Source organism: Pagrus pagrus, assembly GCF_965226575.1.
Source record: "Pagrus pagrus genome assembly, chromosome: 21".
NCBI classification, from domain to species: Eukaryota; Metazoa; Chordata; class Actinopteri; order Spariformes; family Sparidae; genus Pagrus; species Pagrus pagrus.
Window position 1 is genome coordinate 4,220,709 of NC_140208.1, and position 26,766 is coordinate 4,247,474.

Genomic DNA, 26,766 nt, shown 5'->3' on the forward strand with positions numbered 1-26,766 from the left:
ACACCTTTAAGTACTCGTGGTGTCGAGAGGGGAGCAGGTTCAGATGTGTAGCGCACCGGGTGGAGGGCAGGAACGAGGGAGGGTGAGGGGTTTGGACACAGATCAAAGTTTGACTTAGACCTACGATCATCACTGACCACAGTGGTTACCGTTTTTTTCGGCCTGTTACCACTTAAAACACAGCTGTGTCTCCATGTGTTCCCTCATGACTGATTTCAGATGTTGATGAGTTTAGTATCGTTCCTATTCGTATTCGTATTCGTATTCGTATTCGTATCCTCTGCTGGAGGTAATGTTTCTGCCTGTGTCCATTTGTTGGTTGGTTACTTGGCAGTAGAATTTTTACAAAGAACTATTGAACAGATTTCCACAAAACTTGGATGGAAAATGGGTCTAGGAATATACCATAATTCCTTTTGGTGTGGATCTGGATAAAGGATCGACATTTTTGTAAATCTCTCAGTGAATGATGCATGGATCTTGATTGAAAAAATCAGGCATATTTAGGTGGCTGTTATGTGCGAGTGTGTGCGAGAGTAGCAGATTGAAATGTTTTGTTTGATATTGCAGTTGAATTAAAGGGGACTGTTGGGCCTTTGCACAGTTATGCACTCTACTGACAACCATTCTTGTTGAAATAATCGACACAAGAAGAGACGTATCTAATATTTCACAAAAGTCATCGTCATAGTCTGTTTTGTCTTATCACTACAGCCGAACCCATCTCAAAATATACTGTGCTCTCTGTATTTGCTCATTGTCCCCCCTCCAGCACCTTTTAGGGAAACCCCGGTGTGGTGGTATCCCTTCGCAATGCGAAGATGGCGACCCTGCTCCCTCCCCCAGGCACCGATGTGTTCCGCCGGTTCACCCAGGAATCACTGGTGGAGATCGAGAGGCTCAAGGAGGAAAGTAAAAAGGCTGCAGAAGTAGGGGGCAATGAGGAGGAAGAGCCATTGGCCCCACACGCTGACCTGGAGGCAGGCAAGAGTCTGCCCTTGATCTTCGGAGATCCTCCATCAGAGCTGCTCAACACACCTCTGGAGGACCTGGACCCCTTCTACAAAGCACAGAGTGTCAGTCTGAGCACATCTGGGTTCACGTGCAAACACACTTGGTGTTCAATGAGCTTGACTTCGTCCTTACATAACCTTGAAATTTGGCAGGATGTATTACTTAGATTTCAGTTACTACAGCTGCATACAGTATCACTTACGCAATGTATACGATTTCATTCGTGGTATGCGTATGTTACCGTTAAATGTTGAAGCATCATTTCAAGATTGTCATCACTAATAATTTATTGAAATGTAATGTAAATATTTTTGGATTATATCCTAGCTTTCATTTATACAGATAATCTCCGTGTTTTTCAGACATTCATTGTGATCACCAAAGGAAACACGATCTTCAGGTTCAATGCTGAACCGGCTTGCTACATTCTGAGCCCCTTTAGTCTGGTTAGGAGAGGAGCCATCAAAATTCTCATACATTCATATCCTTTGAGCTGCTGTTGCCTGAGCTTTTGAATTGTTGGGTGTACTCAGGTTTGGACTGGTCATAAAGGGATGTAGATGCTGAGTAATGAATGAGGAGGGGAAATGTTTACTTGTACGTACTGTATAATGTCCCTGTTTGTTTCCTTAATCCTGAATTAAATTATTTAGCTTGTTCATCATGATTACAATTCTATCGAATTGCGTCTTCATGACGATGAGCAACCCACCAGCATGGAGTAAAACTGTTGAGTGAGTACTTCATAACTGTAGTGTACCTGTTCTATATTTAACACTACTTATACTAACTTGCGTTGCACAATTTCTTCCCAGGTATGTTTTTACCGGTATCTATACCTTTGAGGCAACAGTCAAAGTGTTGTCGAGAGGTTTCTGTGTTGGGTCTTTTACATTCCTTCGAGATCCATGGAATTGGCTAGATTTCATGGTGATCAGCATGGCGTAAGTATTTAAATGTTCCTTCATCTAATTATTTAGTTGTTAGCAGGTCTGATGTTGTTGTCGTTACATCTTATTATCATCTTGACATCTACAAAGCTGTCGTAGAAGAAAATTTGCAGAACCTTTTAGTCATTTTGTCTGGACAGTTGTAATACAAGCCGAGAAAGGAAAATTATAGATGATAAATAGATAATATTTAAAGTCTTTTCTGGCTATTTGGCTTTGATAAATTGTTTTATGTCTTTCCACAGATACGTCACTGAGTTTGTTGACCTCGGCAATGTGTCAGCCCTCAGGACATTTCGTGTGCTTCGAGCCCTTAAAACAATTACTGTGATTCCTGGTATTTATAATGTTTTTTATATACATTTCATAATTTTTTCATGTGTGGCTGAGTAAATTTCTGAGAAGACAGTATATGTTTTTTTTGTCCGATGTTGCAATAGCATTATGTTTTGGGACAAGAGTAATTCTACTTAACTTTTCGTAGAATTTGTAATATTTCTCAGTATTTGTTGTTGACTTTCAGAGATATGCCACTGACATATAAATTGTATTCTGTCAGGTTTGAAAACCATCGTGGGCGCTTTGATCCAGTCAGTGAAGAAAATGGTGGATGTCATGATTCTGACGGTCTTCGCTCTCGCTGTTTTTGCCCTCGTTGGCCTTCAACTTTTCATGGGAAATCTGCGTCAAAAATGTGTGCGATGGCCCATCGACACAAATGAAACTGCGTTTGAATTCTTCAACACCACCAGCACATTTAATGACACTGACTACTTCAACAACACCATGGGGCTCAATGAGACAACATATTCTAACAGCTCCTTCAATTTCATCGAATATATTGAAAACGCAGGTAAGTTTAACACATATTCTATCTCTTATTTTAAGCTGATATTGTCCTCAGTGGTATAGATTTGAGTATTTCTTTTCATGTTTGGTTATAGGCAATCACTATTATTTGGAAGGCAGTCCAGATGCTCTACTTTGTGGAAACAGCTCCGATGCTGGGTATGTATAATCCACATTGAGGCCTGAGGTCCACACGTATATGGATATTTTTCTAAACGGATCTTTATGTGTTAAAGAAAGATTCTCAAAACTATACTTTGTTTTTACAAATTATTTCTGTAAACAGTTGACTGAACAAATGACTCCAAGCACTCAAACAAGCATGCCAGGCCAGTAGGTGGCAATGAAGTCCATATTACAAATACATCAAACGCCAGAGAAGATCACTGAACCATAGAAACCACTATGTTGTGAACTTGTAATCAGACCTAGCAGTGCTAAAAATAACTTACACTGGTGCTAACCAAACGTAAACAAATCAGTAGTCCACTGTTGTAGTTGATGAAAACAACAATGGACATATGTGAATTGAGGTGATGATATTATAGTTTACAAACCCACTTTTTGACATGCCAACACAGAGACACAGAAACCAGTGTTTTGAAAAATCTGCACTTTCGCAGGCCTTTTAAAGAAACTCCAATTAAGTGACGTACAATTCCATTTGCATGTTAATGGGAGGCCAAAACACAGAGAAAGTTTCTTGGTTCAATAACCATTTGACAAAAATCCAATGTAAAAATGTGTCTTATTGACATATATTGCAATTGTATGGTGTTGAGTGGGATTTGGAGGCTATGAGAGCAATTGTAGCATGCCGACTCTCTGTTGATAGGAAGTGCCCAGAAGGATACACCTGCATGAAGGCTGGGAGGAACCCCAACTTCGGCTACACCAGTTTTGACTCTTTCGGCTGGTCCTTCCTGGCCCTCTTCAGACTCATGACCCAGGACTACTGGGAGAACCTTTTCCAGCTGGTTGGCACTTCTTTCATCAGTTACATACATATTTATGACCTCTGACTTGGAAAGTTTCATCTTAAAATGAAAGTTATGAATAGATATTTGTTCTTAGTTCTCGTAGCTTCTTTTTTGCTCCAAACACAGATCCTGCGGGCGGCTGGTAAAACATACATGCTGTTCTTTGTGGTGATCATCTTTCTGGGCTCCTTCTACCTCATCAACCTCATCCTGGCTGTGGTAGCCATGGCTTATGATGAACAGAATGAGGCATCGCAGCGAGAGGCTATCGAGAAAGAGGAAGAGTTCCAGCGGCTATTAGAGCAACTCAAGAACCAGGAACAGGTAACTTTTAAGGAGAAAGCTATATTTACTTTAACGTATCTGCTTACAACTTCTTAAAGACCAGAGTTAAGGATCAGTTATTATGAATTAAAGTCTGTTGCTAGATTTTGTTTTGTTCCTGTAATTTCATGATTTCAATGTGATAAAATAATCAACTTTCTAGTGTTGCAACCAAATGTATTTGTCAACAAACAACAAATATAGTTTGTAGTAAAATTGAAGCACCAGTTAGAAGTAATGTTTGTACATCTACTGAAACAGGCCCTACTTCTTGGGAGTCGAGCAACTCTGACCAGTAAGAAGACACTCAGTCATCACACAACATCTGAGATGGCAGACGATGAACGGAGCCTTGACCATGATGAAATTATCAAGGATTGTAATGGGAGACTCATTCCCCGTCTATTAGTCAGAGCACCCACCATGGTCAAGGTTAGTTATCGTCTGGTCAAGAGTTTTCTCACTTATGCTGATGTTTGTTTTTCCATTTCAAGGTTTGATTTGATTTGCGAGTCCATCAGCTGACAGCTGACAGATTTATTGACATGTTTTACAGACTGCTGAAGATTATGAACTCAAGGAGAAGTCAGTTGGCTCTGTGCACAGCATGCTTCGACTCGACGAACCAGGCCTGACAGACAGAACTGCGAGTATTACAACTGTGCTCACTGCAGCTGCTATGGAAGGTACAGTGCAAATCGAGTTGAAGATGTAACGCTGATAATGCACCAGCGATTCTCGATGACACAACAACACTATTATGTCCAATTCAGGGTACTGTTTTCATGCTAAGCTGCAGGGTGTAAGAAGCATCAAGAAGTGCCAAGTTCCTCCAGGGAATGAAGAAATACACACGGCTTAGTTGCAAGTTCTTAGTGGAGATGCTCTAATGTGAGCTGTAATTGCTTAGATTATCAAGCAGTTCTTAACATCATACACTCATTTATCCAAGGCCAATACAGTAGCATTGTTGAGCTCGCCACAGTTGGGCTAATCACATTGTGTGCTGGAGAAATCTGTGTCAACATTCAGTGTCACGCCCTTGTGGTGTTAAGCTTTGGCTATTTCAGCTCAACTACAACTTGGCGCAGACGAGACATGAATTTTGATGTCGCTCATCATTGCTCTCTGTTAACTGTATTGTGCATATCACTTAAAGATATGCTTAGACTACCTAATTGTTTATCTGTCTCTGTCTAGAGTTGGAGGAGGCTCAAAGGCCGTGCCCACCTGGATGGTACAAGTTTGCTGACACGTTCCTGAAGTGGGACTGCTGCCCGCAATGGGTGGTCTTTAAAAAGTGGATGTACTTTGTGGTGATGGACCCTTTTGTCGACTTGGCCATCACCATCTGCATCGTGCTCAACACCCTCTTCATGGCCATGGAGCACTACCCAATGACCCCAGAGTTTGATAACATGCTCTCAGTGGGGAATCTGGTAAATATGCACCACATTCAATTTAAATCATGTCGGTGTCGATTAAAGTTTTATCAGTCCCTGTAAAAGAAACGTATGTCCCTACAGGTGTTCACTGGTATCTTCACAGCGGAAATGTTCTTCAAGCTTATCGCCATGGATCCTTACTACTACTTTCAAGTTGGCTGGAACATTTTCGACAGCATCATTGTCACTCTCAGTCTGGTGGAGTTGGGGCTGGCAAATGTCCAGGGGTTGTCTGTCCTCAGGTCTTTCCGTCTGGTAAGAAACAATGAACTAATTCGTATCCGTTCACCACAAGTTACTACATTATTATTCACTTTATCTGTTTGCCCCTTTCCTGTGTTGGAGATAGCTTCGTGTCTTCAAACTAGCCAAGTCCTGGCCAACTCTCAACATGCTGATCAAGATTATCGGTAACTCAGTAGGAGCTTTGGGAAACCTGACGTTGGTGCTGGCCATCATCGTCTTTATCTTCGCCGTGGTTGGTATGCAGCTCTTTGGCAAGAGCTATAAGGACTGCGTGTGCAAGATCGCCTCAGACTGTGAGCTGCCACGCTGGCACATGAACGACTTCTTCCACTCGTTCCTCATCGTGTTTCGTATCCTGTGCGGGGAGTGGATCGAGACCATGTGGGACTGCATGGAGGTGGCCGGAGCTGGGATGTGTTTAGTTGTCTTCATGATGGTCATGGTCATCGGAAATCTAGTGGTGAGTGCAGCTATTATTCATTCACTCTGACCTCTTAGACAGACAAAGAACAGACCTAGTGGGGGCATTTTACTTCCTGTTACCAGAGAGATGATGAAATTTAATCCAAAACGGCCACAACAAATAAAAGTATAACAGGTGAAGTGAGAAACACTTATCATCTCTTTCCATAGCATTGTTCTGCTGGGAAACCTTGTGCTCTGTCAACACAACTGAAGACCAAGTACAACCCCTTCATGGTAATGGCACTACTGATGGCAGTGGACCCTCCAGCAGGGCAATGCGCCCTGTCACACTACAAGAACTGCTCAGGAATGGCCTGAGGAACGTGACAAAGACCTCAAGGTGTCAAAGTGTCGACATAACATCCCAAATTCCCTGGACCCTAATCTGATTAAACATCAGGACGTGCTGAAACAATTCGGATCCATGAAGGCTCCACCAGGAATCGAACTTGGCTCTGACCCATCAAGGCAAAGACACGGGACATCTAGGGTCTGAGTTTGCAAGTGATTGAACTTGTTCTGGCCTGTCGCACAGATGCTTGATCAGATTGGGTTCTGGGGAACGAGGAGGCCAGGTCATGTTCCTCGGGTCATTCCTGAGCAATTTTTGTAGCGTGGCGGGGGGCATTGTCTTGCTTGCAGGGTCACTGCCATTGGAGAGTGCTGGTGCGAAGAGGGGATGTACTTGGTCTGCAACAGTGTTTGGTAGGTGTCAAGTGGCATCCACATGTGTGCCAGGCCCCAAGGGTTCCCAGGAGAACAATGCATTGTATCAAGATGATCAATGTTTATCTCTTTACCTCTTAGTCCATGTATTGCTTTGGCTGATCATATACAAGGGAACAGAGATGACAGGATGATGTCACTCAGATCAATTTCACTGAGATAAAAATAGTTGTTTCCCAGTTTACAATCAGGTTAAATAGACAGGATGATTTTTATCTTGTGGCTGTCCTGACACTTTTACCAGCACACAGTAAATCTTTAGTAGATGGTCATTCCTGAGCTAACAGATGCTGCCACTCAACCGCACATACAATATTCAAACTCTGAACACCTGTCACTGCTGTGAAGCTGTAAAGCTGACAAACTGTTTTGAAAAATCTCTCTAAATCTAGCAGTTATCTTATTATAATGCCGGGAGATTCTGTGGCCCGCGTGTCTTAGCAGTCTATTGTTAACCCCTCAGCTGAGAGATGCCAACGACGGACAGACACAGCTGGGGGAGAGCATTTTATCCACCAGGGGGCTTTACAGTATCTTAGGTATAATAGTATGAATAACACCTAAACTAACAAGACAATTTTTTGTTTTTTTGGAGCGTTAAAATCTGGATTCAAAAGTTGTTTGAGCTTTACAATAAACACAGATGTTCACATATTCAACTACAAAGAATATCTCCATATATTACTTCATATAATTACTGTTGAACTGACTCAGCTGCACTAACCTTTTCACACAGTGTCTTGGTGAATTTGGAGGCAGCAGAGTTTGTGATGCTTAGTGAAGAATCCTGAGTGTCATCAGCATGGAAATACTGTCCCTGACATTTCGTCTTGGCCTCACAGAACAAGGACGTACATATAATACAGTTGATCACTCTCAGACATGATTTCCGCATCATATTTAATGACGAGAGCCAAAACAATTTCCTGTTAGGTTATTCATAGAAATGGAAAGGAAATGGCTCATCGTCAAGCTGACAAAAGTATTGGGATGGCCGCACCGTGCCAAAATTGCCATTGCTTTTTTGTGTGTCACACTGACCCCCAAGCCTCCATACACTCACCTCACACATAAATGCACACCATTTGCTCTGACATGAAGGCAAATAGTATACTTACACACATCACGGGAGGGGGTTTCTATTTAAATCAAATGACTTGAGCCATCAAACAGTGGTTTTGACCTTGAGTATGTGCTAAGATCCGGCTCAAGTAAGCATGCTGCCACTGAGGGAACAAACACAGACAGCTGAGCGAGCAGAGCTCAGGTGGCAGGGGGACTGGGTGTTAAGGAAAAGTCATTTGATAGCAGATTGGATCGTAATTGATGAAGAGGTAATCACATTGGGCCATCAGCACCACAGCATATGGAGCAGAGTTGATTTAACGTGTATGTTTAGGGACAAATGCTGCCAACTTTGTGATCATTACCTTTCCCCTCAAGCCGATTCATGATCAAAAATGCTCCTGAATTCACACACTCTCTTCTGCATTTGTTATTTAATTTAGAAATCTTTGTTCTTGCCTTCCATACTGACTCCAAAATCTCTTCAAACCACTTCATTTCAGTATCATCTTCTGTAAATTTAAGGCTTGTGACAATCACTACCAAGACCATGTGGAATCTTTCTCAAAGTTAGAAGTGCCACTATTATGTCTGTTAAATCTGACGCTTCAGGCAGCAGGCAGTTAGCTTAGCTTAGCATAAAGACTGGAGGCAGGGAGAAACAGATAGCCTATTCAAAGTTAACAAAACTCACTAATTAATATGTTATATATTGTTCTGTTTTTTTGTTTTGTTTGCTTGGCAGCTGATTGCCTGGCAACCTCACTGTGACCAAAAGACTACAGACAATCGCATGTAACGCCACATAAAACCACAACCAGTTTTTTTCACTTTTTGTTTCTTTGATTAAATAAACACGATATTACATGTTAATTGAAGGTGCTGATAGGCAGATATATTTTAACCTTTGGACTGATCCAGGCTAGCAATTTCCCCATTTCCAGACTTTACACTGAGCTAATTGTCTGCTGGCTGTCGCTTCAGATTTAACTGATAGACTTTGCAGTTTTGTTCACTCTTCTCATCTAACTCTCGGAAAACAGAAACACATTTTGAATTGTCCAAAATGTCAACTATTATTTTAATACAAAGATCGAAGGTTACTAGATCTGCTGTAACAATCGAACAATTTGAAATTACCTGAGTGATATTTCAGAGAATCTGAGAGCATTATTTTGTGCATCACTAACACTGAAACCTCTACTACAATTTTTTTTTTCCTATAAAGTCTCATCATATCTGTTTCCACTCCTTTACCGTTGGGCTTATATTCAGCTCATCCTTTCCCCTCAGCTCTCTTTACTGATTCACAGCTCCTACGCTGAAATGAGAGAGATCAGTCTGACCCTGGCCCGTGTAACCATGATCTCCCGCTAAACCTAAGAAATAGGAACCGAGAAATTGACTAACAGGGTTAGATACTAAAGATAGCTGCGTCTGCAACAGGAGGCAGACGACATAATATTCATCGATGTGCCGTCACAGAACCAATTTGATACGTGATGTGTATTTGACCTGGTCCAAAGTTTTGTGTTTACTTTGCCCATGTCGACACACTTTGACTGAGTGATCAGTGACTATTAGCTTTGCCGTTGGAAAAGTTAATAATCCCAGATAATTTAATTGTTATGCATTGATCACAGATATAAACTGAGTGTGCATCTCTTTCATGTCAGATATAGACTGTATACTTGTCCTTACCTTCATCCCTTCCTTTGTGTTTCTGTCGTCAGGTGTTGAACCTCTTCCTGGCCTTGCTGCTCAGCTCGTTCAGTGGAGACAACCTCTCAGCAGGAGACGATGACGGAGAGATGAACAATCTCCAGATTGCCATTGGCAGGATCACACGGGGAATCGACTGGTTCAAAGCGTTCATCATTCAAACTGTCTTGCAGATTCTTGGCAGAAAGCCCAAAGAGCCTAAGGAGGACCCGACGATTGACGAAGACCCTAAAACGGAGGAAATTGAATTGAACCACTTAGACTCCAGTCAGGACCTCAAAATGGCAGATGGAATATCTAATTGTTTGGTTGAAGGCCGGCCTTCTGGATTTATTATGGATGGAGAGCACAGTCTCAATGTGCCCATCGCCCAGGGGGAGTCAGACTTTGAAAACCTGGGCGAGGATGATGAGGATGAAGACGATGACGATGATGCTGATAATGCTGATGACTCAGAGACAACAGATGAGAAAAATAACCAACATTACTCAGTAAGTACTGCAGGTCAAGCTATTTTAACAATGGACACGTCACCCAAAAAAAGACCATTATTGCAATAAGCACTGGCAGGCGAGATGTCAGTCAACCACTGTCTGTACTCACCCCCACCGAGACATTAATAACTAAAAGAAACTAAAGTTAATTTCTCTCTTTCTGCTCTATTTCAGGAAAACCTAGAAGATGAAATTAGCGTACCTGAAAATGCTAAAGTGAGTAACTCTGTAGACCCACAAGGACAAAAAGCATCCCTTGTTGCAAATTCAAATCTTCATCTGTCGTTTGACAAATGTCGGGGTTCTGCCAAAAATAAATGGGGAATAAAATGAATAATGTACATATTTTGCATGGTGGCTTTGTAACTGAGCTTTAATTGTAATTCTTGACTAGCTGATGGGTGCTTTGAATGATGGGGATTCTTCAGTGTGTAGCACAGCTGACTATCAACCACCTGAGCCTGAACCAGAAGAAGTAGAAGAAGAAGAACCAGACCCAGTGGAGCCAGAGGCCTGCTTCACTGAAAGTATGTAAACGCTATAAAACAGAGTCAATTAACCGTGAACAGTTATCGTTTGTTTTTTAATGGAGTAATCACAAACTGATTTTCCTCTCCCTCCAGACTGTGTGAGGCGCTGGCCATGTCTGACCGTGGACATCACCCAAGGTAGAGGCAAGAAATGGTGGAACCTCCGTCGGACCTGCTTCACTATAGTGGAGCATGACTGGTTTGAAACCTTCATAATTTTTATGATCCTCCTCAGCAGTGGCGCTCTGGTGAGTGCTGTCATCAGTGCAACAAATTTAGAAATGTTGACTGTTTTATGGTAGTGTTAAGATACTGTATCACTGTTGGACATGTAGCTAGGTGTCTGATTTCTTCTTTTGGCAGGCCTTTGAAGACATAAACATAGAAAGACGCCGAACCATCAAAATTATTCTGGAGTATGCTGACAAAGTTTTCACCTACATCTTTGTCATTGAGATGCTCCTTAAATGGGTCGCGTATGGCTTCAAGACCTACTTCACCAACGCTTGGTGTTGGTTAGACTTCTTCATTGTAGATGTAAGTATTGACATCTTATCTTAATGCTGACCTGTGTGCGTAACTTTCAGCAGAACATACAAGCAATCATGTTTTATGTCTATAGACTGTATAAAAGGAGTGGACGTAGCCACCTTGACGTCAACCATTGGTTTGTTAACTACCGTTTTGAAGCCGTCGCCATCTTGGGTTTTTGGAGCCAAAAGTGACGAGAGGGTAGAGCTGGGGAAAAGTGAGAGCTAGTGTTTTAATTACTTTTGAGTTTTTGACAGGCTGAAAAAATCTAAGCAATTGAGACCATGAACTCATTCAGAGAGTAGGGTCATTTTCTCATAGTCTTCTACACAATCGGACATTTTGCAACCAGTGATGATGGCCCGGCTGACCATTAGAGAGAAAGCAGGGTTCGAGACGCTTCTACAATGACCTTCATTATCAGATCGGGAGGCTACAACCACTTCCTCTATACAGTCTATGCTTTATGTCAGATAAAGTTTGTGGTTACACTTGAATAGGAAATGTTCTGATTCTGCTGCAGGTCTCCCTGGTTAGTTTAGTCGCCAACTGGATGGGCTACTCCGACCTTGGACCAATCAAATCCCTCAGAACTCTCAGGGCGCTAAGGCCTCTTCGAGCACTGTCGAGATTTGAAGGGATGAGGGTACGTTTTTGTCTGCACAACTACATTTGAGCGACGTGCATGACTAACATTGATTTAAATGAAAAGGCTGTGATGTATCATGCATTATCCTACTAATTTCCCCTACAATTTTTGTTTAATGCATGCTTATGCTGTGGCTGCCCTAACAGTGCTGACCAAGGTAAGAGTACTTACAAAACTAGATGACACGTTTGTTGCTCACTACTAATACTACTAATAAATAAAACAAAATAAACTGAGAAGTAATTCCACACATTTCTCCACGATTCCTTCATCCTAACAAAGTCTTGTCGTTTGGGCAGGTGGTGGTGAACGCTCTTGTCGGAGCAATTCCCTCCATCTTCAACGTGCTGTTGGTGTGTCTGATCTTCTGGCTCATATTCAGCATCATGGGAGTGAACCTGTTTGCTGGGAAGTTCTGGCGCTGCGTCAACACCACCACAGAAGAGCTTTTCCCCATGAATGAGGTCAACAACCATAGCGAATGCTTGGCCCTCAAAGAAGCCACGCAGGAGGCCCGCTGGGTCAACGTCAAAGTCAACTATGACAACGTGGGATCGGGCTACCTGTCCCTGCTTCAAGTGGTGAGGAGTGCCGTTTCCATTATTATACACCTGGAACACCTTGGAAAAAAATGTGATTTCAAAGGTTGTGTTCAATGACCTGTTTCTATGCATTTTTAGGCAACTTTCAAAGGCTGGATGGACATCATGTATGCTGCCGTTGACTCAAGAGAGGTGGTTATTATTTATAGTTGTGTCTAACTGTACATATCTTAATAAACAGACTGCATCATTTACATGTATATTTGCTTTCCCTACTATTCTAAGACTTAGGCACAGCACCTAAGCGATTTTTCACATTATATTTCCCTTTTTTTTCGTTTTCAATGTCAATAAGATTTAAAAGTGCATTGCTCTATGATGGGGTGCACTTGAATTATTATGCTAATACTCTACATTACATTACATTACATGGATGTAAAGGACAGACTGTATACTAAGTAAGTCTTTTATTGGGTGTATTTATAGAAATAATATCAGTAACATCAATAAGTCCATCTGCTTTGCCAGGGGGTCATATATTCTCCCTACCCTTTCCAACACCACCCTGCACTTTAAGTTAATTGAATATATATGTAATATATACTGTATGTGACAGATGGTGATGGTGAAGTGAGTCCCGTCGTTGAATCAACAAGTGCCTTCATGGCCAGTATCGTATTCCTGCATAACCTTTTATCCCCTGTGTTACTTACTTACTCTTACTTGTTATACTTAAACATTTAGTGACAGGTAAAGGACTTTAATGAATAAAATGTTTTGTTATTTTAGGTAGAGGAGCAACCTTCTTATGAGATCAACCTCTACATGTACATATACTTCGTCATCTTTATCATCTTCGGCTCCTTCTTCACACTCAACCTCTTCATTGGCGTCATTATTGACAATTTCAACCAACAAAAGAAAAAGATAAGTATCACACTTCATCTTTGAGTGTTTTTCCTTCTTCATTTTAAAGCGCAGAAAAGTTGTCACCTTCTTTTAAATGCTCTGTAATGACTTTTTATGTTTTGTCTTTGCACTTTGGAGATAAAGACATCTTCATGACGGAGGAACAGAAGAAGTACTACGATGCCATGAAGAAACTTGGTTCCAAGAAGCCACAGAAGCCGATTCCACGTCCGACTGTATGTCAGTCATTTACAACTGCATGATTATTTCAGTCGCTGATAGTAATATTAGCATTAGGCGTTATATTAACTACATTGATTGATGGTGAAAAGTATAAATGAGGTAAGCTGAAGGAATGACACATCAGTTCTGCATGTGTGGCATGATGATGTCATCAGTGACCCCTATGCTGACCTTTTCTGCACGCTGCTGGTGTGAACAGGCCAAATGATACTACTGCGTTTGTGTTTCTGTTCCTCGCCCTCCCCCGTTCTCCGTTCAACCTGTAGAACCTAATCCAAGGAATGGTGTTTGACTTCATCAGTCAGCAGTTCTTTGACATCTTCATCATGGTGCTCATCTGCCTTAATATGGTGACCATGATGGTGGAGACGGACAACCAAAGTCCAGAGAAGGAAGATTTCCTCTTCAAAGTAAACGTGGCCTTCATTGTCGTCTTCACTGGCGAGTGTGTGTTGAAGCTGTTTGCCCTGCGACAATACTTCTTCACCAATGGATGGAACGTTTTTGATTTTGTCGTCGTCATCTTGTCCATAGCTGGTGGGTACCTAATGCATTGCAGGCACCACTGTGAATTACATTACTTGTGTTCAAACAGTCATGAGGGGTTCATGTATTGTCTCTGATTGTAGTTTGTCTCTTCTCATTTCAGGGACGATGCTCTCAGATATAATTGAGAAGTACTTTGTGTCGCCTACTCTGTTCAGAGTGATCAGACTGGCCAGAATAGGCAGGATTCTACGTCTTATTAAAGGAGCCAAGGGCATTCGGACGCTTCTCTTCGCTCTGATGATGTCACTTCCTGCATTATTCAATATTGGCCTCCTGCTCTTCCTCATTATGTTTATCTTCTCCATATTTGGCATGTCAAACTTTGCCTATGTCAAAAAACAAGCTGGAATCGATGACATATTTAATTTTGAGACATTTGGTGGTAGCATTATCTGTTTGTTTGAGATCACAACGTCAGCCGGTTGGGATGCACTTTTACTTCCGATGCTGAACAAGGAGTATCCAGACTGCGATCCAGACTTCGAGAACCCAGGCACGGATGTCAAGGGTAACTGCGGAAACCCGGGCATGAGCATGATCTTCTTCTGCAGCTACATCATCATCTCATTCTTAGTGGTGGTCAACATGTATATCGCCATCATCTTAGAGAACTTCAATGTGGCGCAGGAGGAGAGCGGTGATGCACTCTGTGAGGATGACTTTGAGATGTTCAATGAGACTTGGGAGAAGTTTGACCTAGATGGAACTCAGTTTATTGAGTATAACCGGCTCTCAGATTTTTGTGATGCCTTGCAGGAGCCGCTGAGGGTCGCAAAGCCCAACCGGCTTCGTCTGATTGAAATGGATCTGCCCCTGGTAATTGGGGACAGGATCCACTGCCTGGATGTCTTATTGGCCGTCACACAGATGGTCTTAGGAGACACGGTGGAGATGGCGGCAATGCGGGAGAGCATTGAGGCCAAGTTCATCCTGAGCAACCCCACCTCAGACTCCTTTGCACCGATTACCACGACGATGCGCCACAAAGAAGAACAGATGGCTGCTGTAATCATTCAGAGGGCGTACCGCAACCACCTACTGAAACGCTGCATACACCACGCTGCTTTTATGCACCGCTGTAAGAGGATGGGTAGGAAGGACGAAGGTGAAGATCCACCGGAAAAAGAGGGGATGCTTGCACGCAGGATGGGAGTGCTCTATGGGAGCAATGCGGACCTTGCGGAGGAGATGGAGCGGGCTGCTTTAGAAACTCTGGCAGGCCAACAGCTTCCTGATCCAGAGACATTGTCATATTACTCAGAGCCTGACTGTGGTACAGAGTACCAAGAGCCACATATCATGGTTGTACCTGTAGAAATTACTAATGAGGTTTTATTACATTCTGCCCCTAACCAATACCTCTTGGCCCTACAGGCAAACCTGAGAGAGTCGATTGTATAACAAACAGCAGAATAATATTTATTATGTCCCCTTGTTGTTTTACACCATCTAACGTAGTAGTGTTAGCAGTTGATAATGGAGCTGCAATTCCCACTGTAGAAAAGCTTACACAGCGCTACGGAACGTTTAAACTGCATTTTTGATAATTAAACTTAAGAAACAATTTCTCGTTCTTCATGCAATGTTTAAGTGTCTTTTTGGTTTGAAGGTGGAAATGGAGTAAATGGTCTTCTCTGAAAATAACCATATCTACATCAGCAAATATAGCCTCCATTAATTCTCAATGAGAAGGATAGCCGAATAACTTAGAATAAACTTTTCTGTGCCTGTGATGCATTTTTTTTCTGGATGTTTGTGGAGTAAATGGTACTTAAATTGACATTTACAAATTAAGGGGAAAAATTCGATATGATTTCTCAACATTTAAATGCACACAGGCTTTCATGGGAGTCCAACACTTCAAATTTCTTTCTTTACAACGACTATCAGCCAATAAAAAACTAGCTTGTGTTCATTGTTTGTAGGGAAACATCATAACAGACCAGATTCAATCTTAAAATTGCAAGATAGAGCAAGATTTTGCTCACGTTGTGTTTCTGAAAGAATCCTCAACATATTTCAAACATTTGGATGGATTTTAATGCGCCCTATGGTTGAATCTTTCATTTAGGTGAGCAATAACTTTGCTTTTGGTATGCTTATTACCAGAAAACCAAACCATGTACACCAGCTTCTAACCAAAGAGTAACTTGACAATCACATGGCATGTAAAAGTTTGCAGAAGAGATTATCACTGGACTCTGTGTCGCCTTATAAGATATCCATTATTTTTGCCTCCTCTCATGTGGCACTATTACCCAACTCTGAAGAACAATATTTGAAAAATAAATTAGTATGCACGTGAAACTACTTCGCCTTGAGAGCCACATGCAAATTGTACCTTTTCATGGCTACAAATGAGAGTCGTTTGTTTTCATTTTAGAAAAATTAAGCAGAACACAATCCTACAGTATTCCTGCGTACTTAAAGTCATGCTAATTCTTTTAATTAACAAATAAGCTGTGTCTTGGATCACATTTATCTAAGTTCACCAGTGAAACCCTGATCTCTGTTATACTATATTAGTTAACAATAAAATGGGCCAGCTAATGCAGTTTACATCTGTCCCTGAGTGGCTCGTTCAGAAAGTCCCAGTTTATATTGCACTATTTATATCCCTTCCAGGTCGAGTGAGAGCAGTTGACTGTGTAAGACTGAGAGACCTTCCTGTTTTCTAAGATGACTTCATCACTGATATGTGCATGTCTTATAAATGTTTTGTCTATTTCTTTCTGTCGTCGGGCCCCTCAGACAGATCTCAAAACTCAAAGCAGTCACTTGTTTTTCAATTCGGTGGGTTTCAATTTCAGCATTTAAGATTTAAAAGGTAATCTGTGACTGTAAACTTAAAGATGTGATGTTTACATTAGCATGGTTGCATAACAGAACTGCTCATCTCTCTCTTCACTTCAACTGTTTTCTGTATTTCTCTTCCCAACAACACTAATCAGAGCAATAAAAACAAGTACTTTGTTACTGGCTGTACATTTTAAAAGAAGTTTTTTCCTCAGGTTGTAACATAACAGACACAGCTGAGTGCTGGGTTAGTTAAACACATGGCTCTGGAGTTAAACGAATACCACACTTCCCAATGTGTAGATAATCACACCTAAAAAATATATAGATATCTTTATGCACAGTGGATCTAGTCCCCTCAAGCTTGTCCTCGTGTAGAAAAGTAGGCTTCACGTGCTGTTGTGTAAGTCTTAACTGAATTTAAAATGTCTTACTCTGAGTATATAAACATGAACAACATAAGCACTTTTACAGTTTTCTAGTTTTTTTCTTTTCTTTTTTTTTTTTTTACAGTAGACTATAGAGGGTTGCCTCTTCTCTTGTTTTTGTGTTCATCACTGTTTTAACATCAACCCAATGAATGTTTCCTCTACGAGGGGTCTCTTTGTCTTATCCTGCTGCCGCAGCATGGCAGTTATTCCTGTCAGGAGTCTGTAATCTTACCTGCAGCAAATCCCATTTGAGACTGACACACTGCTGCACCACTTAGCTACGGTCTCCTCTGATGGTACAGTCAGATCCACAAGACAGCGTCCTCCTTTTGTTTACATTTCTAATGGAGGGAGAGTCACATGGGGAGCTTTACTGGTACACCCACAGTCAGTGTTGCCTGTATATACATTTTTTTTGTTTTTTCTGTATTGTACATTTATATCATTTTGTTATTGTACAAATTGTAACTATATTCTGAGAATAAAATACTTCTTGTAGGGAAAAGTAGGCTGTTTATGGTGTCACTAGCTGCATTATGTGTTGCCTGTGAAACTACGCTGGTACACTGAGGCCCTCTGGTGGTTGTACGCTGAACACAACACACTGCAGACTGATAAACTCCCCGTCTGTCACTTGAGAGTAGACTTGTTAGGGCTGAACAATATCCAAAAAATAATCAAATCATGATAAAGGAAAGGTCATTTTACATTTCATTAATTTTCTCTGAAAAACTATGTAACATGTATGTGATTTCTGCTCGGCTCTAATATTGTGATTAATTGTTCAGCCCTCAAGACGGCACTTATCCTCTACACAGTGTATTTTTTTTTCCTTTCTAGTAATTAAATGTTTTCATATTTGAAGATCTGTACAGTGTATTTCGGGGTGACATTTGAAAGTTTTGGGTTTTGCAGCCACAGATTTTTTACACAATTGGTGGTTCAGTGAGTATTATAGAGGCAGGAAGAGTAACAAAGGAAGTATGGCTCATTGATGCATTCTACATAAACACATAATGTAAATTAGTCTGACACATTTTTGGGCAACAATGGAGCTACATGGCAAAAGCTATATGAGGCTTTGACAACACAGACAATCTTTGTTAGTAATGTCATTGCAGCTCTGTATGCTGAATTACACAGCTTGCTTGTCCAGACGCTTTTTTTGTGTGTGTCAACAAACAAAAACAAGCACCGCCTCTTCCAAGAAATGAGGAGGTGGGCTGTTTGATTTATTCGGATATTTTTTGCGGTTGCACGCAGAGGTAACATAAGTGGGATGTGAGCTCAGCTGGGGAGTTTCTCTGCAAATATGTGTTTTCAGCTCTGGCTGCCTGGCAGAGAAGTGCCACTTTGTTCCTTGGGCTTTTTTTTAAAAGGAGACCTTGATGTCCAGCAAGCATAAATAATTAGGGCTGCATCTGATGACTATTTTAGTTATTGGTTCATCTGCTGATTTTTAGAAAAAGGACTATCAAAATAGTCGCAGATTAATTTTCTTTTTATTCACTGATCACAACTATATCATTAATAGTTCCCTCTTCTGACAGCTGTGTTTGTTTTAAACCATTTTTGGGCAGCGAACACTGCTTATACAAAGTGAAAGATTGAAAACTGAGACTAATTTTGAGTCACCACTGATACAAATCTTTGAGGTAGGAACAGTATTTCCTGTCGGTGTTACATGGTTGGACGCAGCATTATATCTCCTGCTCACACACTGTGAAAACTGACCAAACTCCAAACAGTAGATAAGAACTGAGCGAGTGCTGCAAGATGTATATTCAGTTAGGGAATTAGGGAAATGCGATGAGCATGGCTGACCTGAAAGCTTCACTCTTGACTGCATGTGGATGTTTCATAACAAGACTAAAAGTCTAAGGTCATTCAAGCAGCTTTAAGCTGTGCTTTGGCACTGCTAACCCTAACCTTACAGCGTGGATTCTGCAGAGAAGATCTACGGTACTGAGACAAGACAATCTCAGTATTTTCATTGCGAGCTCTAAGAACGGATATGTCTTACCTCAAATTAACAAAGCAGGGTGTGAGGTGTTAAGGTTTGGTCCAGTGTGAAAGACAGAGAGGTCTTGAAGTACTGTGTCATCTTTTGTTCTCTCTCTTCATCAGATGTCATTTGACCCAAAACAATCTCCCTTTCGCCTGAAAGACAAAGTGCAAACAAGCCAAAATGTCAGAATGATTATAGGCCTTGTGCTCAAACAAACACCTGTGCTGACAATACGCCTTTCTTTAGATCTAGTAAGTCACTTCTGGTTCGATGTGCAGACAAAACAACAGCCCATATACTAGTTGTTGTCTTTGTCCTCTGTGTTTTACACTGTTAAATCACACATTACAGTATCTACTGGCTAATCTTTAGACTTTGGAGACACCTTATACTTATTGAGAAGAATGAAATAAAGACATTTTTGACATTTTACAGACTAAGCAATTAAATGATTAATCATGTAACTAATCAGCAGATGAATCAATACTGAAAATAGCTGCTTGTGGCAGCCCTTCCTATAATAGGTATTATGTTAGGCAATACTTTTCATTTTCAGATTCTATTCAACACGTCAGGACAGACAGCGATGCTGCTGAAGTATTGTTGTGGTATCGATACTGAAACTCAGGTACTGTCTTCGAACAAGTATCACAAATGTCAAACAATACCAACCCTAGAGTTAATAAGATAATAATGTGGTATCTCATAAATCCTTCAAATTCCTGCAAAATGAACTGTTATCTGCCCTGTTGTTCAGGTTTACAGCATTGTTTAACAGGACACGTGGATGAAATTTGACAGGACTTTAATGTTAGAAGTGTGGGTGGTTCACAGTTATTTTGGTTTGGTGTTACGCTCCTCTTCCCCCTGATTTGCCTGACATTAAAGCAAGTGTTACAGACAGCACACCCACTGGTGCACACACTCCTTGTCCTTGTTAGAGAGACTCAGACATACGAGTGGACATCAGCAATCGAAATATTTTTTTCTTTTTGCATGTCATCATGCGCTGGTTGCTGGCTGGATACTGCGGGCTTGCTCTGATCAACATCTCAGGTAAATGTCAACTCTTGCAATAAGATTAATTTAATTTGTGACTGAAAATTGAAAATGATGCAAACAACAATTACAGACTACTGTAACTACTGTAATTACTAAATTTCAACATTAGTAAAACGCTGAACGTAGCATTCGGCACACAGCAGTAAAATTAGACAAATCATTTCTTATTGTTTTACGCAGCCATTTGATCGTTATTTTCTTGTGTCTGTTTAACCACAGATACAAGTGTTTTGCATGTTATTTTTGACTCCACAGTAGCATTACTTCCTGGCCATCTGGGGGGAAAGAGGAAGTTGTCCTCTGAGACAAAGGCTGATTTCATCTTGTTTATTGTAATATACTGTACAGACAGAAGACCAAGTTCTTCTTTATGTGTGACTTACGTTTAAAGTAAGATAATGAACATGAACATGAAAACATTCATTTAAAATAATATATACTTGATGTGTACTGAGCAGTGCCTTGCAAAAAACATATAGAAATGTATATACTCTTAGTATTTCTTGCTTGGTTGTTATGTTAAGAATGTACTTGAAGTTACACAAAGCGCTTCATGTGTACTGGCTACTTGTGCAGTAAAGCTGCATACAGCTGTACGGGAAGCTGCTGGGATGTAGCAGGATCCCGTCTCTAATAAATAAATGATGTGCCTTAAGATCAGTGCATAGACTTGTGTACTATACAACACTGATTCCAGCATTTTAGGCAGTATTGGAGGCATTTCCAATACTAGGTATTGATATTGGAAGAAACCAATACACCCACCCATTCCCAACATGGATATCTAGACTTGTGCGACACTAACACTACAAATTTAATGATGCCGCTTCAGGTTGGATTAACTGAATAATTTCTTCTAGTATCTCGTCTCTTGTTCAACACATAAGTTTATACAAAACATTCCTTTATACTGCCTGAAACCCTGAAACCCATCGTGACTACTAGTCCGGAAACGATCAGTTGATCAGTCTCGGCTGCAGTTAATGCTTGTTTTGGTTTGAGTAATCCGACAAATGTGTTTCAGATAAGTAGATTACTTCTTCAGACTATGGTTTGTGAGGAGCCAAAGGTGATTTTATTTGGTTTTATTGACCCAAAAGAGGAAATGTTCAATTTACAAAGCAAATCTTTACATTTGAGAAGCTGGATTAAAGCAGATGTTTGGCACTTTTGATTAATATTATATCAATTCACTAATTGTTTCGGCATCAGCTGTTGATATATGTGCAGACTGTTGATATATAATTAATGTCCTGTCCATGATAACTCAATTCTGTCTCACCCTACAAGTACAGCACAATGTTTAGAGCTGACACAGTCGAATAATTGATGATCCAGTTTACAGAAATGTAAACTGGATGTAAGTGGTTGCAGGTTTTCTGTGTTATACCTCATTGTAAATGTATTTATTTGTACATTTTCCCTTTTTATTGAGGTACTGGCAACAGTTACATATATTTCCAGTTCCAAATTTTATATCTTTGAGTGTTTTTTATTACTTTTGGTTGGACAAAATAAGCTTTGTGGAGCCGTTGCCTTGGGCTCTAGGAACGTCATTTTGTCTTTTTACATATTTTATTTATTACATTTTATTTTTGACTATATGATTAATGGATTCATTTAAAAATAATCAACACACGAACACATAATGATTAAAAAACAACTATTTGTTGCAGCCTAATGACTACGGTTAACATCCTCATCAGCATGTAAGCAACTTAAAGTCTCTGCATTCAGTATACTTATGAACAGCTGACGACCAGCACAGCAGGGACAAAATGTAGCCGAATAATCTGCATCACATTGTTTGTCTGGAGAGATTTACAGTAACTACCTCTGTATCTGTGTCACGATGTCCCTCGACCTTCTTTGTCTGCTCAGTGGCCCTTCAGCTCAGCCAGAAGCCGCGTTTCTATGGAGTGATGACCGGCAGGCCGTATGTGCTCATTTTCTGTGCGTCCTCCAAGCAACAGCTGGCAGCCAGTGTGGAGTGGTACAAGGCCAATAAGCACGATGAAGCTCTAGAAAAAAGAATAAGGATAAAGGCACAATACGGAAAAATTGAAATTCGTGACAAGGATCTGACCAACGATGGCATTCTCCAAATCAACGATCTGAGAGCTACGGACACAGGAGTGTACTTCTGCAAGTTGAACGAAACGTGGGGACCTGGCACTGGAGTTCATGTTACCAGTAAGTGGCTGGAACAACATGTGTTTAATGCCGACCCACGATGCATTGTTACACTTCACTGTATTTTATTACCAGATCTCTTCTGAAAACACATTTTTCCTACATACATCTTTCCTCTCACAGGACCAATTCTCCGTGACAAGGCGCAGCACAGGACCAATATGAAGGATGGCTTCATTGTCCTCCAGGGCCTGCTGCTGGCTGCGTGTATTGCTGCTGTACTGCTACGTAAACGAAGAATGGTGAGGATGAAAAAAAAACCAACCTGAGACGAATATTTGGTTTCCCAGACTGTGCTGCTGTTTAGTGAAGTTGTGACATGGGAATTAGATCGAATGAGCATCATCAGCAATTACTCTGCCAATTATTTTCTCGCAATTAGTCTAGAAACTTTAAAAATGATCATCAAAGCTCAAACTGATCGCTTTAAATTTCTTTCTTTTGTCCAACCAACAGTCCAAAACCCATTTAATATCATAATTTACAAAGAAAAGCAGTAAAACCAGACATTCAGGAAGCTGGAAGTTTGCCACTAATTTTCTTTCAGTCAACTAATCAATTAATCAACTTATCATAGCAGGGCTACATTGGTTGTTCATAGCCATATGGATATGCTGTGTCAAGAATAACAAAAAACAAAGGAATAAGTAGATGAGACTAACAAAATCTCTACAACACTGTAGACCAGTCAAAAGATCACAGCCAAAACATTAACAAGGGCCAGAACTACAGATTAGTGTAACTAATGTGTTGCTAATACTTCTGATTTATCAATTGATCATTAACGAGTTCAGAGAACTAAGAACCAAGTAACATCTTCACATTGCAGTTTCATCTTGGAGCTATAATATTCTCAAAACCATATACTATAAATACGTATATACTATCTTATATACTATACTGTACATGTAGCATTATAACAGTATACTTACAGACACATTGTTGCCTGTACTATTGATCATTCAGTGGTGTGCTGCTGAAAATACACCCCAGACCAAGCCAACTATTGGAAAATTGCTGGTTATTGTACCTTATACATTTGCTAATGTATGGTATTTAATGCTACCATATTAGCATTCTTATCAATATATATATTTCAAGTTTATATCAAGTTTCATGTCTGTAAGGACATAATATTTTGAGAAATTACAAGAAACCCTCAGTTTTCATTCCAAATAATAATGTAATATAATATAATAATAAACATTACTTATACAGCAGCTTTAAAAACAGTTTATAAAGTGCTTTGACAGTCAAGGAAAAGCAGGAAACTCAGGTAGAGTTAGTTGTACCACCTGTAACAACATGTCAAGCTCTTAATACAACTAACCACTACTAACTAACTAGCTAACTAACTAGCTAACTTACATGTGAAGAGCAAATAAACCAACCGTTTTGTGGACTAGCTTAACTGCTAACGCTAGCTACGTTAGCTCGCATACCACAGCTAGCCATAATGGATAACGATAAAAGATGACTAGCAGAGGCTTTTACCGGCATAAGCCTTATTTTACATTACTTGTGATAGGTAACCACAGCTGCTCGAGCTGAAAGATATCACCAACCAGTTTTAGTTGGATGTCTGAAGTTCCTGAAATCATTTTTTGACACTGAAACCAGCTGCCTCATGAAGATAGCGCTCGCTAGCAGCAGGGCCGTTAGCCACAAACAAGAAGTAGCTGATCAGAAGAGAGAGACTCTTCAGTCCTTCCTCTTCATCTCAAGTGTTTATGTCCTCAGGTCATTGATTAAGGTTTGTCACTGACACAGCTGTTATTTAAGTTATTTATTTATTCATCTTTGTCATTTCTTCTTCAAACAGGACGAAAAGAATGACAGCATATACGAGGAGCCTGAAACTGATCACATCTATGAGGTCAGTCGGTCTTTGTATTGATCACAGATGAGGTCTTCTTGTCTGTGTGTATCAGTTACTGGTCACTTTGTTCTCTTCATAATTATTATCAGATTTAAAATGGTCCCAATAGTCAGATTTTTCAAAATTATGGGGAAAAAATGTATAACGATGACAAAAAAAGGCAAAGTTATGAGATAAAAGTTAACATTTACTTCACAGTTATAACTTTTTATGTTATAATTATGACTTTTTATCTCATAATTTCATTTTTTTAATCCAACTATTATGAGTTTCATCTCATAACTAAGACTTTTCTCTCATAATTTGACCTATTTTAACTTTAAATTAAGACTTTCGTGTCATAATTTGACCTATTTTTACCTTTGTCTTTTATCTCATTAATATGACTTTTATCACATATTATGAGTTTTAATCTCATAATTTCAATTATTTTATCCATCTTTTATGAGTTTTATCTCATAACTAAGGCTTTTCTCTCATAATTTCACCTCTTTTTACCTGTATCTCTTTTTGTATGACTTTTTAACTCAAACATTACTTTTATCTCATAATTTCAACTTTTTAACTCAAAATTAAGTATTTTTCTCTCATACTGATGACTTTTTTTTAATCCAACTATTATGAGTTTTATCTCATAACTAAGACTTTCATCTTATATTTTGACCTCTTTTCACCTTTATGTCTTTAATCTCATAAATACAACTTTTATCTGATAATTTCAACTTTTTATCTCAAAATTATGACTTTTTGTGTCATAATTGTAACTTTATATCTTCTAATTTCGACTTTCTATCCCATGATTATGACTTTTAATGACTTACCATGGTTATATAGGGAATAAAAGGAAATAAAATATTAAATATTAAATATACATATCAAAGGCTAAGTTTTCATCAGTTTTCGGAAATGGGCTTCCATGCATTTGAGTGTCACAGCTGTGTGTTTTTACATACAGACAGCAGGACACACACCACTGAGCTCTTCACCACAATTGTCTTGTTTGCAAATGAAGCCCTCAGCTGGAAATGTGGAAGTAACTCTAGTGTGCTTTTTACAAGAACAATGACACAATGAGACTGGGGAGTAGTACTTGTGGGCTGAGAGATAGATTTTATTCCTGTTAGATCGACTTTTTGGTACAAACAGCAGCATTCAGAGCAAACTGTGAATGATTTATTCACTTTTCTGTCTCACATGTTCTTTAAATGACAGAACAGCCTCTTGTTTCACTGAAGCGTCTTAAATTTGACTGCAAAGTTGGAGACAAATCATTTTTTATTTAGTGTACCTCGTTCTTAAACTCTGGGATGTTATTACAAATAAGATGTTTAAATGTCAACTCTGCATGTGTTTATCTCTGAGTCTTTATCAGTGACTATGCAAATTAAAGCTTTACCGAAATACCCAAACTTAGTCAAACACTGCACTTAATCTACCAACCACACAGGACCCACATATACACATGCTACCTGACTAACACGGTCTTGTTTCCGTCTCTCAGGGCTTGGCGATTGAGACATGTGGAGGAGGTCTGTATGAGGAACTCTCTGTCTACGCCCAGCCCGAAGGAGCCGAGGCCCCGTGGGAGTGAGACCGAACTACTGTTCACCTTCGACACTTCATGTTAACGTGCTTGATTTTAAAGGTCTAAATTATATGTTGTAAAGAGTCCCCCAGTGGGTCAGGTGTGGAGATTTCCTTGTTTTTTGTAAATGTGCAACACCGTACTTATTCTACATCGCTTGCAATATGTGCTGTTGATTTTTGTGCTGTTTAGTTACTCTGGGTTGAATTAATCATATTCAAATCCACATTTTTGGTGCTTAAAGAGGCTTTTTTGTTTTTTTAATCTATAAAGTGTTTGTGTGATTTTAAAATGGCTTCTCTGGCGTGACAGTTTGATTATTTAAGAAGTATAGTTCATCACAAATCTGGTTATGGTTACGCGCCGGAGCCTGAGCTACTTGTTCCCGTTGTTTGATGATGTTAAAGAATATGTAAAGGGAATAAAAGCAATAAAGAAAGAATCAATTTGCTGTAGAAAGTCTTGTTTTTATTGTCTTTTACTGGTATAAATATAAATGTAGAAAAAGTTGAATAAATAAGTTGATCAACAACATTTTCATGCATAAAACAATCAACAAATAAATAGACAAACAACTTA

The 26,766-nt window shown here is 39.9% G+C and overlaps 3 protein-coding genes and 1 long non-coding RNA gene across 8 annotated transcripts in view; 2 read left to right on the plus strand and 2 right to left on the minus strand.

The window, feature by feature from the left end:
- Positions 1 to 9,855, minus strand: part of dydc2 (DPY30 domain containing 2) — a 23,537-nt gene extending 13,682 nt beyond the window's left edge. For both annotated transcript variants that reach the window (XM_084342730.1, XM_084342727.1), the window contains exon 1: positions 9,766 to 9,855. In XM_084342730.1, coding sequence (XP_084198856.1) covers positions 9,766 to 9,771 — 6 coding nt within the window. In that variant the 5' untranslated portion in view covers positions 9,772 to 9,855. The remainder of the gene's footprint in view (positions 1 to 9,765) is intronic.
- The window catches only part of scn4aa (sodium channel, voltage-gated, type IV, alpha, a), a 22,593-nt gene extending 6,954 nt beyond the window's left edge, over positions 1 to 15,639 (plus strand). For 3 of the 4 annotated variants that reach the window (XM_084342723.1, XM_084342725.1, XM_084342724.1), the window contains exons 2-27: positions 773 to 1,076; positions 1,377 to 1,495; positions 1,659 to 1,748; positions 1,830 to 1,958; positions 2,210 to 2,301; positions 2,524 to 2,817; positions 2,909 to 2,972; positions 3,649 to 3,790; positions 3,920 to 4,117; positions 4,379 to 4,549; positions 4,674 to 4,803; positions 5,318 to 5,556; positions 5,644 to 5,817; positions 5,912 to 6,268; positions 9,798 to 10,277; positions 10,455 to 10,496; positions 10,675 to 10,807; positions 10,904 to 11,058; positions 11,174 to 11,347; positions 11,865 to 11,987; positions 12,290 to 12,571; positions 12,671 to 12,724; positions 13,322 to 13,459; positions 13,573 to 13,677; positions 13,951 to 14,221; positions 14,334 to 15,639. In XM_084342723.1, coding sequence (XP_084198849.1) covers positions 822 to 1,076; positions 1,377 to 1,495; positions 1,659 to 1,748; positions 1,830 to 1,958; positions 2,210 to 2,301; positions 2,524 to 2,817; positions 2,909 to 2,972; positions 3,649 to 3,790; positions 3,920 to 4,117; positions 4,379 to 4,549; positions 4,674 to 4,803; positions 5,318 to 5,556; positions 5,644 to 5,817; positions 5,912 to 6,268; positions 9,798 to 10,277; positions 10,455 to 10,496; positions 10,675 to 10,807; positions 10,904 to 11,058; positions 11,174 to 11,347; positions 11,865 to 11,987; positions 12,290 to 12,571; positions 12,671 to 12,724; positions 13,322 to 13,459; positions 13,573 to 13,677; positions 13,951 to 14,221; positions 14,334 to 15,634 — 5,712 coding nt within the window. In that variant the 5' untranslated portion in view covers positions 773 to 821 and the 3' untranslated portion in view covers positions 15,635 to 15,639. Of the gene's footprint in view, positions 1 to 772; positions 1,077 to 1,376; positions 1,496 to 1,658; positions 1,749 to 1,829; positions 1,959 to 2,209; positions 2,302 to 2,523; positions 2,818 to 2,908; positions 2,973 to 3,648; positions 3,791 to 3,896; positions 4,118 to 4,378; positions 4,550 to 4,673; positions 4,804 to 5,317; positions 5,557 to 5,643; positions 5,818 to 5,911; positions 6,269 to 9,797; positions 10,278 to 10,454; positions 10,497 to 10,674; positions 10,808 to 10,903; positions 11,059 to 11,173; positions 11,348 to 11,864; positions 11,988 to 12,289; positions 12,572 to 12,670; positions 12,725 to 13,321; positions 13,460 to 13,572; positions 13,678 to 13,950; positions 14,222 to 14,333 lie in introns of those variants that run through there. The other variant, XM_084342726.1, reaches the window with a different exon arrangement.
- Positions 9,926 to 22,457, minus strand: LOC311250738. Its single transcript, XR_014621314.1, has 4 exons — positions 22,365 to 22,457; positions 19,484 to 19,620; positions 17,693 to 17,801; positions 9,926 to 10,014 (listed from the first exon to the last, which is right to left on the minus strand). It is a non-coding gene; the product is annotated as an uncharacterized lncRNA (long non-coding RNA).
- Positions 20,402 to 26,619, plus strand: cd79b (CD79b molecule, immunoglobulin-associated beta). The gene is made up of 5 exons (XM_084342731.1): positions 20,402 to 20,524; positions 22,412 to 22,723; positions 22,847 to 22,965; positions 24,546 to 24,599; positions 26,104 to 26,619. Exons 1-5 carry the CDS (start codon positions 20,473 to 20,475, stop codon positions 26,191 to 26,193), a joined length of 627 nt encoding a protein of 208 aa, XP_084198857.1. The 5' UTR covers positions 20,402 to 20,472; the 3' UTR covers positions 26,194 to 26,619.
- Positions 26,620 to 26,766: the final 147 nt, after the last annotated feature.